An 18,532-nucleotide genomic window follows, 5' to 3' on the forward strand; every position below is an offset into this window, starting at 1 on the left:
CTGTTGGGGGGGGGGGGGGGTGGGGGAAAGAAAAAAATCCAAAATATTTCACTTGGTAGGAATGTAAATAGTGAGGAAGAAGCGCTTGTGTTGTCATACATGCAATTGTTAGTTTTGAACTGGATGGTGCAAAAGGGCTCAGTTTCTCTCCAGTGGGCTAATTCTTCATTTGAAATGAACCAAAAACATTTTTTAAAGAATAAATGTACCCCAAAAAAAAGCACAGGGAGTTGTATTAAAAATGTTGCAAATCATTTCATTGATAACTGTAAATTATTTGAAACAATTAATAGTTGTGTAGCTTGCAGTACGATGATGATTATCTTTAATTGTCCCTAAACCTCCCGTAAGCAAACTAACACCTAATATTTAGCATTAGCCAAAGTTTTAGCACAAACACAGGGTGGGTTTCCATCCACCTATTTTTATTCGAATTTTCAAGAATTGCAAAAAAGAAACTGAATAGAAACACCAGATATTCGAAAAAAGGCCCAAAATTCGCCAAAAAGTTTTTACGCTTGGAGGAAGTGTTTTTTTTTTTGAAGCGTATCGAAAAAAGGAAAATTGGCATTTTTGGCGATGGAAACGCAACTGCAAAACCGGATATACGTCGCACGTACATTTGCAGTCACAATAAATGGCGGATGATAAAGTAAGATATGTTTGGGGGAGGGACGAAGAAACACGATTCTTTTTAGAATTAATGAAAGAAAAAAAAACATTAATGCAATTTTAGATGGCTTTATTAACACCAGCTCTCAATGTAACGACACACTTAGCTTACTTGCGGGAGGGAAGCCAACAAGACAAACTACTTCCGTTCAGTCCGTCCAAATCAACATTCCCACCTGGAACTCCCCATTGTCCCAAAGTTCCGTCACTACAACGTCCTCTCGCGGCGCATATTCGCAAAAGAAGAGCGGGTGGAAACGCATATCCGTTTAGCGCATTTTCACAAAATTCGCATTAAAAATTCGAAACATTTGGATGGAAACCTGACTGGCTACCTGATTGACTAGCAATGTTCATACTTTCTTTTTTCTGTCAGAGAGGGAATATACGATGGCAATTTCCAGAGAGCGTGAAAAAGAAACAACACCAAAGTAATGTATGTACAGTTTAATGATAAAAGAATATTCAAATAAGCACGGCAGAGTGTGGAGTTGGACATTTAAAAAGAGAAGTGTCTCGACAGAGACATAGTTCTTATTGAAAAGAAACGCTTGGATGATCACTTTTGTGCCTTGATTGATTGAGTTGCGTTTGAGTCCCAGATGGCGGCCGTTCCTTCTTTCAGGTTTCTTTGTACCTGCGAGAAGAAAGCACAGTTATGTTTTGCTGCTCACTAAAGCAGATATTTAATGATGTCTTTGAAGAACACTGAAGAAATGACATAATAGTGTATTGACAGTTGAAATTCAATCAAAAATAACTCAAATACAGCCACTGAAACACTGGCAACAAAAGTGAGTACACCACTAAGTGAAAATGCAGGAAAAAATATTTGAAAAAATAAAACATGGATCACTGTTTAAATTCACTGCCATTGACGGCTATAAATGTCAAAAATAAATTTTAAGTGTTTCTATTAGTTTAACATTTTTCCACTTTTGTTAACAAGAGTATGAAAACCTAGATTTTTTTATTGTACTTTTAGAACAGATAGAAAATGTGTGATTAATCATTAGTTAACTAGTGAAGTCATGCGATTAATAACAATTAAAAACAATTAATTTCCTGTCACCCGTAATTATTATTTAAAAAAAATAATAATTTATGGTAATGAACGAGTTAATATTTGTTTTTGTATTATAGTAAAACTATTTTTAAAAATAAATACATAAATTATAATTGACTGTATTTACGGGTACTTTATTTTTTCATTTTTTATACAATAAATCTTGACATCGACATTTATTTGACACATTAAGTAAAAATAAATAAATAAATAAAGTAACCAAATTTAAAAAATAAAATAAAACAAATAATACTAATTAAAATAAATGTATAATATTTTGGAGAAGCCATTGAGTAATGCCGCAAATAATAATAATAATAATAAAAATTAAAATAAAGTCTTTGCCACCCTAAATAAAACTCAACCAGCTGGACTTCTTGACACTTTGCCGGTTCTCACCCTCTGACTCTCGGGATGCGCCCGCACCAGGCCTGAGCTTCCTTGTAAACAAGCCTGGACAGAAACTAAGCACACACAAAAACAACAACACATCAAGCTACAACGTTTGTCTGCGTTGCTGCTCCGTTTTGTTTCGTACCAGACAGGCGAGCACGTCGGCGGAGATGAGCATGTAGAAGACGTTGTTCCAGCCCGACGGCGAAATGACCCCGGCCAACAGAGGGCCCAGCGCGGCCCCTGCGCACGCCGCCAACTTCACGTCAGCAACATTTTGACAACAACGTGCTAACGTGCGGAAAGTCGGCGGCCGCTTACCTACTGATCCCGTCCCGTCGATGATGGCCGTCACCGTGGACAACGCCCTGGAGTTGCCTCTCAGGCTCTCGTGTGTGCCCTTAAAATTTTTTTTTTAAAAATCACTTTGATTGATTTATGCGCATTGCATCATATTGGTTGTAATCTTTCTGGGGATCAATTGAATAGCGCAGAAATAACCTGACCAACTCCACTTCCTGATGTTGCTTAAGGCCACACCCCTTTTAAGGCTCACTCAATTTTACTCAACATTATTTTTAGAGCACTTTAAAAGCAATCGCAGCTGAAACAAGTACGTAAATAAAAACTGAACCGAGAACATATCACCATTTCAAACCCATAAAAGAGTCAATCAAATCAAATCCACGGTAATGAAATCATTTCAAGTCTTACCAGGTCAGCAGATACAGCGGTGGTGATGAGGGCGTACGGTCCATTGACAAGGCCGCCACAAACCAAAAGCATTCCTAAAGAAATAACCAAAATGCATCATTGTTGATGAATAGTGGAAGTTCGGCATCGAATTTGATCGAATCCGATCTCACCAATTGTGGTGCCGAGGCTCCGTTGTCCGATGTGGTTATAGAGGAAAAGCTGCAGAGGGACAGAATGTATTTCAATTACTGTCACATCAATGTTCATTTCCGTTAGCCATCTATGGTGTTTCACAATATATGTTAGCATTGAGCTAGCAGACTTTTGTTAGTTTGGTTAAAAATGTTGGTCCTTAAGTAGAGTGTTAAATTATTTTAGTTAATATGCTCTTCTTCTTTTTTTTTTGCGTTGCTGCGCCAAGTATGTTAAAGTAGAAGGCGTTTGAAGATTTATGATTACTGTAATTAATAATTTCCGTTAGCATGCCTTTGGTTTTTGCATTATATGTTAGCATTGAGCTAGTTAGCTAAAACGTCTACTTGGAGTGACTTTTTTTTTTTTAATTAAAAGAAGTTAAAAAAAAAAAGCCTAAAAAAACTCATGGCTTCTTAAATAAAAAAAAGAAAAGAAAATCTTTACTATATACTAAATGGATTTGTTAAGTTAAAAAAAAACCTTAATGGCTTTTTTTTTTTCATGGCTTTTTTTTAATTAAAAAAAGCCTTAGTATACATAATGGATTTTTTTAAATTTAAATAATAATAATAATAATAATAATAATAAAAAGCCTTACTATACATCATGGATTTTTTAATGATAAAAAAGACATAATGGCTTTTTTTTTAAATAAAAAAAGAGCCTTACAACAGATCATGGCTTTTTAAATTTAAAAATACATCATGGATTATTTTTAAATAATAAAACAAAATACAATACAGTACATACAAATAATGGCTTTTTTCCCATTTAAAATTTATTTAGGCTTTTTTTTTTTTTTTTTCAAAAAAACACCCTTACTAATTACTATACATAATGTATTATTTAATTTAACTCAGTATAAATCATAGCTTTATTTAAATAATAAAAATAAAAAAGGCTTAGTATAAATAATGGTTTTTTTTCAACAAAAAAAACAACCTTATTATACATCATGGCTTTTTTAATAACAAATAAAAAGCCTTAATATAAATCATGGATTTTTAAAATTAGTAATAAAAAAGACTTACATAATGGCTTTTTTTAATTAAAAAAAAAAACCTTACTATCCATCATGTTTTAAAAAAAATTGATGATAATAATAATACTAATAAGTACTATACATAAAAAAAAGCCTTAGTATACATGATGTATTTTTGTAATTAAAAAAAAAAGCCTAAAAAGTACTGAAATTGTGTAGGAGGGCTAAAACTGAAAAATACGTTGCGAATTTTCACCAGTCTTACCATGGGTGCGGCGGCGAGCAACATGACGCAACACGTGGTGGCCCTCCCACCCGTGTAGTCGGACACGAGGCCTGCCATGATGCCGCCTGATTAACGTGAAACACACACAACATGAAACCGCAAAATCCTCACATCAAAACAGGACGGGGGAAAAAAAAAAAAAAAAAAAAAACCACACACAAACTCAGAGCTTACCCACGATTCCTCCCACATCAAAAAGCGTGGACATGTCTCCGGCTTCTTTGGCCTCAAAATGCGCTGAAAGACGAACAGGCGTGAGTACGGGGGCTCGTACGTTTACGACTCGTGTGACGTTGAGCACTGACCGACGTTGGAGATGTAGAGCGGCAGCCAGTAGAGGAAGGTGTAGCTGACCAGCTTGGCGAAGAGCAGACACAAGGAGAACTCCACCACGCCCTGCGGGACGCCAACGCAAATTGTTGCCATTGCAATTGCCACTGTCAATATGACATTTTTATTCGGTTAGCTTGGATTCCCCCCCCCCCCCCCCCCCCGTCTAAAAGTGCTATTTGAATTGTGGTTGAGACATATAAGCCTTTGTACTTAATCTGATATAATTTTTTATTTGAGTAGATCTTGTTCCTCTGCCTCAATCAGATTTTGTATTATCACTTATAACAGATGCCGACGCGTATTTCTCCTTTAATGCATGTTTTTAATCAATTGTCTTCATTCTGCTGTCTCTTTCCTTGTTCAATTCAATACATTAAATAATTGATTAATGGATTTAAAAAAGGCAGTATCGGGCCTTTATTTTTTAGGTATCGAGGACTTGTGGAGGCTGCTGATACCCAGCCACTGATACCTAAGACAGAAAAACAAATATGACATTGAGTATGTCACCCTCTGTAGTAGTTGGCACTAGAATGTGTCCGTTTGGCGAATTGTCATCTGCGTCAGAAAAAAAAAAGTTGTGTTAAAAGAAATTCTATGCATCAAAAGTAGTACTGGTACTCCATATCTGTGAGAATGAGTAGTCAAAAAGTGAAAACTCGTACTGGTATCGGTCTGAAAACCCCCCGTCCTTAATTAGTTATGATTTAGTTATTATTTAAAATAATGTTAAATATGTAAATGATTTTATTAATAAGATAATCAATATTCTGAATACTCTAAATAATTTAGTATTTTTTTTATGTCATTTATTACATTTATTTAATAATTGGCTTAAAAATGTAGGGAGGAAAAAAAATCACATTTGCAATTTAACATTTTTTAAATCAGATTATCCACAGGTTAATCAGTTACAGTTAAATTATTTTTTTTAGAATACAATAAAACTTGAGAATGAATATATCATTATTAAGATCGAGTATCGCTACATAAACATTTTCTTTTACTATTTAAAAAATTAAATAAGCATAAAAAGTTGCGGTATGTGGGCTCCCCCTAGTGGTACAAGACAAAAAGTGCAATTCCAATTTCATATTTGATTGTTTTTACAATCTCAATCAATTTAACATGCAATACGTTTGAATGTCATCACTACTTAAGTTCTGCATTAAAAACAAACGCTTACATTTAATGTTAATATTGAAACTGTCTAATTATAATATTACTAAATACAATTTTGTGTAAAGAAAGACATATCTATTTTGTATGATAAACAATCGTTAATGTTGATTTCAAAACAAAATGAAGTTTGGAAATCCCTCACGGGTATGCTGAGCGCTCCGGAGAAGCTGATGGCCTCGGAGTGTCCGTCGGCGCTGTCGGGCGGGTCGACGACGACGGAACCGTTGGCCACGTGCGACGGACTCTGCAGGAGAGGCTCGGTCTCACCACTTTCCAAGTCATTCTGACACACGACACACGCGCGCTAGCTAGCATCGTTGCTCAGTTTGGGGCGCGCACGCTTGCAAGCCTTGCGGGTTCTCACGTGATGCTGGGGAGGGCTGCAGTTGACGTCTTCGGGTTCTGGACAAGATGGAGGACGGTTAGGTGGGAAAGGACAAAAGGCGAACGTGGCGGTTGGGGGGGGGGGGGCGGAGTAACTCACTCTCGACCAGGAAGAAGAAGCAGAGGACGCCGGTGGAGGCGATGATGATGCCGGGCACGATGAAGGAGAGACCCCACGCCGACGAGACGAAGACGCCGGCGATGAGCGAGCCCAGGATGTTGCCCACCGACGTGTGCGAGTTCCACACGCCCATGATGAAGCCGCGCCTGCCCACAGCGCAACACGCGTCAGGACGACGGGAGAATCTCAATTTCAAACACTACTCGGGAAACCTAAACATACTTTTGACACCCTAATTTGAAACCTACTTTGAAAACCCAACCCTACTTTCAGACCTCAATTTGAGACCATAACATGAAACTCAAGCTCTACTTTGTAACGCCATTTTGAAATCGCAACCCTAGTTTAAACCCTACTTTGAAACCCTTAATTTAACACCCTACTTAGAAACCCTAACCCTAATTTAACACCATACTTTGAAACCATAACATGAAACTCAAGCTCTACTTTGTAACGCCATTTTGAAATCGCAACCCTAGTTTAAACCCTAAACTCTGAAAACCTAACCCTACTTCAAGACCCTCATTTGAAACCTTAACCTGAATTAAAACCCCTATTTTGAAAACCTAACCCTAGTTTTAAACAATTTTTTAAACCCTAAACTATATTTTGAAAGTGTAACTCTAATTTGAAAACATAGCCCCAAATTTGAAACCCTACTTTAAAAGCCTAACCTCGATTTGAAACCCTACTTTGAAACCCCAACTCTAATTTGACACCATACTTTGAAACCATAACATGAAACTCTAACTCTACTTTGTAACGGCACTTTGAATTTGCAACCCTAGTTTTAAACTATTTTTTAAACCCTAAATTATATTTTGAAAGTGTAACTCTAATTTGAAACCCCAATTTGAAAACATAGCCCCAAATTTGAAACCCTACTTTAAAAGCCTAACATCGATTTGAAACCCTACTTTGAAACCCCAACTCTAATTTGACACCATACTTTGAAACCATAACATGAAACTCTAACTCTACTTTGTAACGCCACTTTGAATTTGCAACCCTAGTTTTAAACCCTACTTTGAAACCCTTACTATAATTGAACACCCTACTTTAAAACCCTGACCCTAATTTGAAACTCTACTCTAAAAAAACTAACCCTACTTCAAGACCATAATTTGAAACCTTGACCTGAATTAAAAACCCCATTTTGAAAACCTAACCCTAGTTTTAAACTCTATTTTTGAAAGCCTAACCCTAATTTGACACCATACTTTGAAACCATATTTTGAAACTGTAACCCTAATTTGAAACCCCAAATTAGAAACCCTACTTTGAAACCCCGAGCCTACATTGAAAACATAATTTCAAACCTCACTTTGAAACCCTAACCCTAGTTTTAAACACTAATTTCAAATTCTACTTTTACCTTTTGTGAGTGTTGCCAATTACTTTATTATTATTATTATGATTTGTACAGTATTTGGTTCACTTTCTTTACAAAAACATGTTGTAAAAAAACTCAGCGAACATGGCTGACATGCACTTTGAATTATTTACTTGTAATTGTTAATAAAATATTACAATTAAAATGATCATAATAATATTAGTGGAGATTTCCTAAGGTATGACTTTTTGGCCACTACAAATCTTAAAATAAATGTCATGTGTCTTTTGGACGTCTGGACTTCCTTCTCCGACTCACTGGAAAGCTGACTCGGCTCAACATTGACTTCCCCGATTTCCATCTTGTGAGGTGGAAATTTTCACGCCTTGCTTGAACTGTTTTGTTTAACCCCTGGCCGTTATTTTATTTTGAAATGTCTTGGTCAGAACCAACAAAAAGCCAAAAAATGGTCAAATAACGCCCAGGGGGTTAAGGTGTTCATCAAGTGCGCGCATTGACTGACTGGAAAAAACAAGCGTGTTTATTCTGATGCGTGGCTGCACTTCTAAGAAGAAGTGCTTTGGCGCTTGGGGTGGGAAAATTTGCTGGGTGGGAAAATTTGCTGGGTCACAGAGACGTGTCGAAATGCGACGGGCGTGAAGGAGACAATGTGGAGTCATCAGTGGAGGGAAGAGCGGGGGGGGGGGGGGGGGGGTTGGGCGGGGGGCTGTTACTCACTTCCCCTTTCCGAACCAGTTGCCGACGCAGGCCACCACAGCTGGCCAGCCGGTCGTCTGCATCAACCCGTTGAAAACCTGCGGGGGGGTGGATACATGAGTGCAGAAAAAAAGCAGCCTTGTGAACCCCCACCCCCACCCCCGCCCCCAGCTATGCCCTCTATGTGTACCAAAACTGCAAAAATTAAAAATGAAATGAATCAAAGTGAAAATAAAAAAATATATAGAAAATATAATTCACAAAATTAATTTAAAAAAAAATACATATAAATGGAAATAAAAATAACAAAAAATATGTTTGAATAAATACATTTTAAAAAATTAAATAAAATATAAAAATAAATACAAAAATAAAGATATAAATAGAATTAAATATCAATCAATCAATAATTTTTTTTTAAATTTCAGACTGCAGAGGGTGTGTCAAATGTTATTCAAATGAGGGGGTTGGACTCCACCGTTGCAAACTTTCCATGGTCGAGTGAGCCGGTCGACAAACATGGAAGTCTCGCCGGTTTGCATGGCGAGCTCCAGCAATGGACGACTATCTTGTCCACTGTCGCCACGACTTGTTGCCGAGCAACTCAAGCCGCAAGTTGTCGCTTAGGACCGCCCCCCTCATTTGAATAACATTTCGACCTGACAGAGCATCTGCAACATGAAATAAATGTGAGACTAGAGCGTTTTTATTCATTGATTGATTTAATTCTATTTATATATTTATTTTTGGATTTATTTCCACATTTATTTCTATATTATTTCTATTTTTTTATATTTATTCATACTTTATATATATATATATATATATATATATATATATATATATTGTTTTTAATGTCCATTTATGTTTATTTTTTGCATTTAATTCTTGAATTATATATTTTATATCCCTTTTTATTTGACTTGTATTCATTCATTCATTTATTTATTCATTTAGTATATTTGTATGTTTATTACATGTGTGTGCGTGTGTCAACGTAATCCCTGACTTGTGACTGCAGCCATGTGACTCAGCAGCCACAAGTCAGCTGAGGAGTCATAACTCCTGTCGGAATACGGCATAGGCTCGTTGAAAGCGGGAGCTCGAACCTAAATGCAAATACGCTGTGAGCGCGCGTGCGTACCTGGATGACGGCGTAGTAGCCCAAGGAATGGATGTTCCAGTAGAACCCCAGGCCGAAGAGACAGGTGAACAATCCGCTCATCAGCATGCCAAAACTCAGGTAGTAACGTAGCGGCAGGCGCTCCCCGAATATCCCACTGCGGACACGGGCGCGACATATTTGGCGTCTGCGCGCTTCCTGAAGGAAAGCTCAAAGCGGATGCTACGCACCTGAAAAACATGCCGATGGCGTAGGCCACCAGGAAGGAGTTGTCCAACACCCCGAAGAGTGTCTTGTAGTTGTCCTGGTCTGGACACACAACACAAAAATGAATCCAAAATTGCACGTTCAGCATTATCCAACCGCTTGCCGTGAGATGAGGCAACTGCATATTTCACATTTAAAAAGTATTTATTTACCACTTATAATGTAACTTTGTTCATCTATCTAGATCGACGACACATTTCACTACATTGTGGATATAAAAAAAAAAATGGTGTTGAAATATATTTCAATGCAGTTACTGTATCATTTATGCTAATTTCTGTTGCTGGTGATTCACATTATATGTTACCATTAAACAAGTCAGCTTCCGTGACATGACATTATGGCTTGGATAAACATTTTGTTGTTTGAGTACACGTTCTGTTTTGTTTTTTTTATGAGTCCCTTTTACAGGAAGTGTCAACTGTTGATCGAGTGTCAAACAAACAGCTTGAAGCAAGCACGTTGCGCTTCTTATTTGGACAAGGTGCTAAGAAATACTTGAAAAAGTGTGTTGAATATATTTAAATGTGTTCCGAGGGTGCTATACGGTCTCTCTGTATTGCAGATTTTCACCTATAGTGGGAAGGTCAAGCAATCAACTTGAGCAGTCGCTAACTGAGCGGCGCACTTACCAAATGGAGACCAGTCGCACCACGTGACATTGTTGGTGATGTTCAAGTCGGCCGGCCGGATGACGTTGCTGCAGTTCCTGTGGAGTTCACTCTGGGGAAAAGATGGAGGGATGGATGGTGTGCGTCCACAAAAATGGCCGACGCGCCACAAACACGACCGTCGCCATAGCTACCTTGACGATGCTGATGGGCTTCCGGGACAGGTGGTAGGCGGTGTAGAAGAGGAAGGTGAGAAACAGAATGAAGCCTCGATACCTGCGGGAGGAGGCGTGGATTGAATGAGGTGGCGAAAGAAGGAAGCACAGATACGACAACAGCAACAACAAAAAAAAATCTAACAGCACGTTCACAGGCCCACAATGTGATTCGCTGCTGCCAACACGTCTCAATTAAGAAACGGTGATAGCTCCAGTTTGAACACCGCCTTCGACAGAAACTGCCTTGTTCCTACTTTTCTTTCATTTCTGCCATTCTGTGTTTCAAAACAAGACGATGCAGTTAGCAAGAGCTCGTGCAGCTCAGATGACACGGCAGCCATGTAAGAGTCTTTGTGAGCTATAAATGGTTGCTATCAGGAACGGCACTTGTTATTACAGCTGTGCTAACATGCCAAAATACCCAAATAAATCCTTATATATTCACCTATATGTTAACTACAGCAAGGCCTGACTGATATGGAATAAAATAAGAATGAAATTCCAATTAATTGGCTAATTAATTAAAAAAAAATCTAAAATAACGTCATATTGAATTACAGGCAAAACATTTGAAAGTTTTACATTAGTTTGTCATTTTAGTACTTATTCAACTTTTTTTTAACGTAACCGAGGGTCAAATGCTCCCAGCATCTGTATAACTAGGATGTTATGTAGTCTTTAATGCTCAAAAAACATTTTAAAAAAATATATATAATAACGTAAGATTTTTTTTTCCATTTGTAGTTTGCACTATCAATTCCTAATAATGTGTTAAAATGATACTTTTAATATAAAATAACAAAATATTCATCTGTTTGGTATAACTATACTGTTATTTAGGTTTAAACAATGGGGGGGGGGGGGGGGCTCCCATTTTGTTCACGCTTCCTTTAGCGAAACTGCAATACAAAAAGTGACGATTGATCAATGTTTCGTCATTCATTAACGCCCCGTGCCGCCCGCTCAAGTCGGGTGAAACGAAATGTTTTTCCAGCTATAATCGCCACAAACGAGCCACCGGTTGTGGCCGGATTCCTTAAATAGTACATATATCTCTATCCATCAAGCCTATCGATTCGGTAAAGGTCAAATCACTGCCGGTAAGTGAGAGAGGTAAAAAAACAGGAAATTTCTTAACTGAGTTTGTCGCTGTGGGGCTCTCACGACAAGGCAAACAAAAGCCCGAGGGCGAGCACGAGCTATGACAAATGAGTTTATTAATTAAACATAAATGACGCATTGTGTTTACTGGCGTGTATTGATTGCCTATATTGATGTGGTTAGGCAAATCAATCACCGCCCCGGGGAGAGATAAGATGATAAGGCCAACTCGTACTTTTTTCTCTCAACACGGTGCGACCTTCACTAACACGCTGAAAAAGTGTGGAAAACAACCTTACCCCTCATTGTTTTCGTGAACTTACCAGCTTTCCCGAGAAAAGGACGTGATAAGCCGAATGCCGGGGGCCAGGGATGCCTTCATGGTCGATGAAAAATGTCAGGCGTTTAAAAAGAAAAAGAAAAAAAAAACATTCAAACGTTTCTTCCAGTCATGATGAAAAGCGTAGATGAGACCCTGAAGGCACCACTGAGGTCAACGAGCTGCTTATTAGCGTGTCGTCACGGCGATTGTTACGCTCATGAAAGATGAATTATTCGGTAATAAAAATTAAAAACGTGCTTACTTGTTTAGCTATTCTTTCATAAAAAAACAAACGACATTTAAGGCACTGGTTGGAGAGGGAAACGGATGCTAACTGCTGCCGGAGCACAGCAGCGGCCACTGTGCTTCCTGGTGGGATTCAATGTCCGTCAACATCCAGACGTTCTCCATAGTGGCTGAGTTTAAATACGAGTCAGTCCGACCTCCAGAAGAATTCAAACGGGTGCGAAAAAAAACTCACAGACGCCCCGAGTGGATGTGCGCTGGCGAGGAGTGGTTATTAATAGCGAGAGGTTGGTTATTCCACAAGATTTTCCAGACAGAACGTCCCTGACAACACGTGATCAAGGAGATAAAGGCACAACGAAGCAGGAAGTTGTCGAGGAGTCGCGAACTGCTAAAAAAAAAATAGAAAATACTTCAACAAAAGTGATTTTTAAAAAACGTTTAAAAAAAAAAAAAAAACATTTGTAATAATAAATAATAATAATAATAATAGCAATTTTCGATAAGAACATACAATACAGTAGTAGGAAAGAAAAACATAAAAACACATTGGTACTGCACTTCGGTAGATTTGCCGGTATGTACTTGATTATTTACTGATGCTTAAAAAATATTAGAATATGTATCGAGACGCTTAAACTAATTACAGCCTTAATTTTTGTGTGTTGAGTGTACTGTGTAGAATTTTAAGGGGAGGGGAATAAATGTACGTATTCTGTTCAAGTCATCTTTATTGACAATTCCGAACATCTGGGCATTTGCGATATTCCCGTAATGCAAATGATTTCTTTCCACAATGTAAACAAACGTATTGTATTGCTTTTGCCTGTGACTACAAACCAGGTAGATTGTTACAGTAGTCAAACAATATCTAATCACATTTTGAAATCAAAAGAATTCTCACAAATCAAATTACAATGAGCCACAGTCCAATGTTTTTCACAATGTTTGACTATAATGTAATAGCAATTTCTAAGGAATATTTCATCAAGAAATTTTCATTAAATTAGCATGTAAAAATAGTTTAATAATTACATACACACACAGGTTATATTACATCTACAATCATGTTAAAAGCCAATCCACTTATTTAATTTGTGGTTCTTAACCTGGGTTCGATCGAAGCCCAGGGGTTTGACGGTGGCCAAGACAAACATCTGACTCAAATAACTGGTGATGACACGCCCCGCTTGGCCATCATTGGCTGCAGGTGATCATGCTACATTGCTTGGCCAATATGTCAATTCCACATGTCTAACGAAACGTATGGTGTTCCACAGGGTTCCATTTTGGGGCCTCTGCCGTTTTTATTCTATTTGTTGCCCCTGGGTTCCATGTTAAAAAAAAGTGGTTGTTTAAAAGTACTTTAAAAATATTTATAAATATAGAGCTGAGTGATGGGAGTCAGCGTCCTAAATGCATTATTTTTCAGTAACTCTAAAAAGATTAAAAACCACTGGTTCCACAATTTTTTTTTGCCCAGCCCTGTTTTTCAAAGTATTCGATGTCAATTTGATTGTTGGTCAGCAGGTCTTCGGCATCCTTTACTTTAAATCTAAACTTGACACGGCCGCATGTAGTGCCTGCGCGTACTCTGCCAAGAGAGAAATGTGACCGTTAGCGGGGGTTTGCTCCTTTACCACAAAGTCATATTTGTGACGTCGGCGTCCGGCAGTACCTTTGGGATTGTTGTGGAAGATACAGTTGTTGGCGCAAGTGTCTGGGTGCGAGTCCCAGAAGGAGGACGCGCAACAGCACAGCGGCGGGAGGTCCGGGTTCTTGTTGGCCATTCGGTCCCTCGCTTGGGATCGCAGAGCGTCGATGTACCTGTACAATAATTCATGGAACTTCGGTCAAATGTTAATTTTATTTACTTTCAAACAGAAGTCAGCTAGTGATGATTTTTTACTTTGCAGCGCTAAAATATTTCCCTCCCCCCAATTTGGTTATACAGATTAAACATTCCTCTCAGGTAGTTTTATTTTTTAACAAAAGTAAAAAAAATTTTTTTTAAATTAACGTAAATGTTCTGTATGGGATTTTTTAAAATTGTACGTGTTAGGCCGGCTGGTCGACTTTTCACTACCTGTTCGCCACGATCACTTTCTCGGTTTCCCGTTTCCTCCTCCCCAGGCCGGCCGCTCTCTCCTCCTCCTCCAGCTTGAGTCGCGCCAGGACGAGCATCTCTCGCTCCTCCAGACGCTGCCGGACGTGCGAGAGCTGCCGCGAGCGCTCCAGCTGCCGCTCCTCCTCCAAGCGAGCTTTCTCCTTGTCCGCTTTGATCCTTCGGGGAAGGAGGGGGGGAAAAGAGGAGGGTTTAGGACCTTGAAGCCCGTATCCTACAGCGGGATGAACATTTTGCAACGTTAGCAGCAAAATATTGGTTTCAAGTCAGGGTTCGTTCAAGGTCACAGCGTTTCCTAAACGTTCTCAAAACCGTCTTAATGATCTTTCTTGTCGAAAGGGAATGTTGATCAAAATTTCCTTCCTTGTGGCACATTCAACGGAAACTTAATATTTAGGCCAGTGAGTGTCAAAATTATTTTAGTTAACGAAAATACTAACATTCTAAAAACAATTTTGTTAACAATAAAAAAAAAAAGAAGAAAATGCTTTTAAAAAAACGAAAACTAACTAAAACTAACTTTAATTATAACAAAAATCTCCTTCATTTTAGTCTTTGGAAATTAATTTAATGCACTGGTCTTTCGATTTTAACTCTTTGACTGCCAGACGTTTTCAGAAAAGGGATGCCGTGGGTGCCAGCCGATTTAAGCATTTTTGACTGATCTTTCAAGGTCCACAGAAAATTATGTGTTTGGACTATGGAAACACATATACTACCAAATGAAAGATTGGACTCTCATCTTTCATCAGGAAAAAAAGTTTGTTTCTACCTTATTCCGTTTTTCAGTAATCAGCAATAGAAAATGGTTAGTTTCACCTTTGTTTTAAAAAAAAACGTCTTTTAACGTCTTTGGCACTCCTCCATAGGATTTTACTAAACGTTATTTAACGTTTTTGGCAGTCAAAGAGTTAACTGGAATATGGATGTTTGAAAGTGTGTCACACAGAAGTGATGTCATAGAAACGCACCTTCAGATGACGTCGCTCCTCGGCGACAATTTTGCGCGTTTTGACTTTTTTTGTGTGGACAAAAACAATTTACAAAATTCTCGTTGGGAGATAACATTTGTGTTTGTAGTGTTTAACTTTTGGCTCCAATGGCTTTTCCATTTAACTGGGCCGAAATGCAACGCTTGGTAAGAAATGCGTTACCGTTTTCATTTTACCACGGTGTTTATTAAATATTGTGCACAATTAATACACATTCGTCTTTAAAAAAATTAAAACTAATACTGAAACTAACTTAAACGATCGGTAAGCATTTTTTTAATAACTAAAACTAATAACAACTAACAGAACCACCCTGAAAACGAATTAAAACAAAAAATAATAATAAAAAATTAAAAAGCCTCAGCTAAAAACCAAATAAAAACTAAAATGAAAATGCCAAAACTTTAATAACCCTGGTGTCGCGGAAACGTGTCAAATTGCGCTCTGTTGTCACCTCGCCGTCTTCTTCAGGTGCTTCCTGTGCTGGTTGTTCTCTTTCACGCGCTGCCGATCGGCACTCATAAAGTGCCGGCGGTGCATCAGGAACTGCGACTGGCGCTGTACAAAAACAGACACAGCATTATTATTATTATTTATTTATTTTTTTAAACACACTATAGAATGATACCTGTCGTCTCAACGTCTCCTTATCCTGTAACGGCCACAGCAATTTCGGGATCCTCGGGTCAGACGTGGTCGTGTACCACACGTTCGCACTTGTCTGAAACATGTGAACGTGAGATTAGAATGAGGCCGTTTTTGTAAATGCGTAAGGCAGATCATTGAATGTTCATGTACACGTTCATGTGAGCGTGCCTCAAGAGAAAGACGCCTTAGGAAACAGCTTGTATTTGAATTGCCTTCTCGCATGGACGCTTTTATGAATTTGCACTTATCATTCTAGTGTCAACATTTTTCCTTGACACGTGTTAAATGTTACATGTTGATATTAGGCAGCTGTGAGGGCAACCTTTGAACTACAGTAGCAAAAACTAGAAGAACCTGAAACTTTAAATCCGACTTAAGACTTTTGCACCCTCCTTTAAAAAAAAACAATAAATCGCTATAATTGGAACTTCCTTAAAAAGGTGGGCGTCGAATCAAAGGGGATAAACACCACACGGTCGCTTTGCCTGGCCTGATTGGAAATATTTAAAGAAAAGTGAAGTTCAAGGGTTATATTTAATGCAGTCAGGCTTGAGATAAAGAGGAACTCAATGAGTCAAGCGGACTACGTTTTGTTGTCATGCGGACATATTAAAAGTTAAAAGTTGAGGCTTTAATGGGGTTGGACACACCAAATCGGGTCTGGCACCGCTTGCTGGCTGCTTTGTGTATTCATCTTCTTCTTCATCATCATCATCATCATCTTCTTCATCCGCCTGATCCTCTTCCTTCCTCAGGGCATCACATTCGGTCATCTATTGAGGACAACGACCTTTTGATATCTCACAAGGTTACCATTTAAAAGGACGAATTGAATGCGGACACGTAACGCTCACATGTCTGGTGAGCGAGGTTTTCCAGTTGTCCGCGGAATAATCTGACGTCTCATCAGCGGACTGGCTGGTCTGGCATGCCGCCAGTTTGAGTCGGACCTGGAAAATCATACATGCGTAACATGTGAGATGTCAGTAAATCTTATGCGAACTCCACAAGTCTTGTGAATTTTTCGTAGCCTTTTTTTTTTGGTGCTTATTCATGATGTCATCACATCAGCACTAAAAATTTAGATTCAGCTAAAATCATTCATCTCACTGCTGTGCCTAATCACTTCAGGTGTGCCACAGGGCTCTATCCCGGGGCCCCACCTCTTCATCACGCATTCATCAATCCCATTTGCAATATCTTTCTGGATATTCAACATTCACAGTCAACTCTTCCTACCTCACAGACTGTGTCAAGAAATTCTGATCTCAGGTTAGTGCATTTTCAGCATCAAACCCGCAACAAAGGCAAATTCCGACTACAGTGGTGCCTTAGCCTTCAATCTTAATTTTTTTCTTGCTGCTCTGTTGATATTAATATAACTGCCATTAATCTGCTCCAATGCTAAAACAACTAAACAAAAATAAAAGTAACTTGTTTAGAATGAGAAAAATAGCACTCAACAGTAAGATGCAGATAACTTTTGCTGTACCTCATTTATGTTCGTCTTCCCTGGCACACGATGTTGTTTTGGGATTGCTCTGTTAACAGAACCCTGCAAAAAGTTTTAGAAGATGCTGTTAAGTGCTGAAGATTTACATACATCACATTTACTTACAGTCCAAAATAATGGCAATAAACTACATTATGTCAGGGGGAAATGCATTTACTTTCTTTTGTAACTATTGAAATATTCATGAAACTGTCACCTATCGAACAAATAAATAATCAGATCATGTCACAGATTACAGAATGTTTGTTACAATTTACCACGGATTGTGCAGTCTGTGGCTTCCTCTTGCTCAATGTAGCCACACGATGGCGCACTTGCGCCTGAAATCTTCGCAGGGTCTCTTCATTCTCTCTCTGCTTCTGCGCCTGGAGCTTGTCAGTGTAAGAAGCCAAGTCCTAAGCAAAGCAAAAGTTATTGAGCCGTTATCTACGGTGTTTTGACTTGTTTTGCTTCATAAAATGTGATGAGAATAAAACTAAAGACCGTGTGACTATACATAACGGCTGCAAGTCAGCACTCGACAACAATGACGCTCCAGCTACTCACACACGGATGCTCCTCGAATTCTTGGCCGTCCTCCACCCAGGCTCCCACGGCCACGATCGCCTCGTTCCTCTCAGCCAACACCTCGCTGGGCCAGTGCAGTTTTCCCCGCTTGTTGGGAACTTTCTCGCGGATCTTTTTCGCCAACGTCGCCCGGTTAGCGAGCATGGTTGCTAAGACGTCGTTAACGCTCGCTCAAGGAAACTAACGAACTAGTTTCAGGAAGGAGTGTTGCGTTAACATCAATTTATTAGCTAAAGAGAAAAACGAAACTGTAAACTTACATTTGCTTGTGTCAAAACGGCGTTAAAGGACATTTGAGTTTCGCTCGCTTGTCTTTTGTATTGTATTGTCATCCCGATGGCTCACTGCTGCCCCCTACTGCACTGGCGCTGCAATTCATTTGTTGCCACCCTACTACTTTATGTTTGAAAAATCACATTTCCGGGCCTCTTATCGCTTT

The 18,532-nt window shown here is 38.7% G+C and overlaps 2 protein-coding genes across 3 annotated transcripts; both read right to left on the reverse strand.

Annotated features, from left to right (window-relative positions):
• Nucleotides 1–1,104: 1,104 nt before the first annotated feature.
• On the reverse strand, nt 1,105–12,596 carry slc37a2 (solute carrier family 37 member 2). Its single transcript, XM_077546725.1, has 18 exons — nt 12,004–12,596; nt 10,556–10,637; nt 10,383–10,473; nt 9,714–9,792; nt 9,505–9,640; nt 8,382–8,458; nt 6,290–6,456; nt 6,170–6,207; nt 5,948–6,088; nt 4,596–4,686; nt 4,465–4,527; nt 4,270–4,355; nt 2,998–3,046; nt 2,846–2,919; nt 2,453–2,531; nt 2,277–2,374; nt 2,138–2,202; nt 1,105–1,309 (listed from the first exon to the last, which is right to left on the reverse strand). The coding sequence occupies exons 1-18, from the start codon at nt 12,060–12,062 to the stop codon at nt 1,294–1,296; spliced, it is 1,491 nt and encodes a 496-aa protein (XP_077402851.1). The 5' UTR covers nt 12,063–12,596; the 3' UTR covers nt 1,105–1,293.
• A 365-nt stretch (nt 12,597–12,961) lies between these two features.
• On the reverse strand, nt 12,962–18,489 carry ccdc15 (coiled-coil domain containing 15). Of its 2 annotated transcripts, XM_077547551.1 has the most exons (11): nt 18,354–18,489; nt 18,073–18,281; nt 17,784–17,921; nt 17,506–17,568; nt 16,868–16,963; nt 16,664–16,786; nt 15,994–16,086; nt 15,820–15,923; nt 14,335–14,532; nt 13,927–14,075; nt 12,962–13,842 (listed from the first exon to the last, which is right to left on the reverse strand). In XM_077547551.1, the coding sequence occupies exons 2-11, from the start codon at nt 18,235–18,237 to the stop codon at nt 13,793–13,795; spliced, it is 1,179 nt and encodes a 392-aa protein (XP_077403677.1). In that variant the 5' UTR covers nt 18,238–18,281; nt 18,354–18,489; the 3' UTR covers nt 12,962–13,792. The 2 variants fall into 2 exon arrangements, with proteins under 2 accessions (XP_077403677.1, XP_077403676.1); XM_077547550.1 differs by having other exon boundaries at nt 18,073–18,454.
• Between the last annotated feature and the right edge of the window lie 43 nt (nt 18,490–18,532).

Source organism: Vanacampus margaritifer, chromosome 16, assembly GCF_051991255.1.
Source record: "Vanacampus margaritifer isolate UIUO_Vmar chromosome 16, RoL_Vmar_1.0, whole genome shotgun sequence".
Taxonomy (NCBI): Eukaryota; Metazoa; Chordata; class Actinopteri; order Syngnathiformes; family Syngnathidae; genus Vanacampus; species Vanacampus margaritifer.

What these genes read in the sequence shown, in the direction of transcription:
- ccdc15 (XM_077547551.1), bottom strand. Translation starts at nt 18,237, where the DNA reads ATGCTCGCTAACCGGGCGACGTTGGCGAAAAAGATCCGCGAGAAAGTT. An exon ending in AATTCGAGGAGCATCCGTGT is followed by an intron (nt 17,922 to 18,072) that starts GTGAGTAGCTGG and finishes TGCTTTGCTTAG; the next exon opens with GACTTGGCTTCTTACACTGA. An exon ending in CTTCCACAACAATCCCAAAG is followed by an intron (nt 13,843 to 13,926) that starts GTACTGCCGGAC and finishes CTCTCTTGGCAG; the next exon opens with AGTACGCGCAGGCACTACAT.
- slc37a2 (XM_077546725.1), bottom strand. Translation starts at nt 12,062, where the DNA reads ATGAAGGCATCCCTGGCCCCCGGCATTCGGCTTATCACGTCCTTTTCT. An exon ending in AGCCCATCAGCATCGTCAAG is followed by an intron (nt 10,474 to 10,555) that starts GTAGCTATGGCG and finishes TCTTTTCCCCAG; the next exon opens with AGTGAACTCCACAGGAACTG. An exon ending in GCTACTACGCCGTCATCCAG is followed by an intron (nt 8,459 to 9,504) that starts GTACGCACGCGC and finishes ACCCCCCCGCAG; the next exon opens with GTTTTCAACGGGTTGATGCA.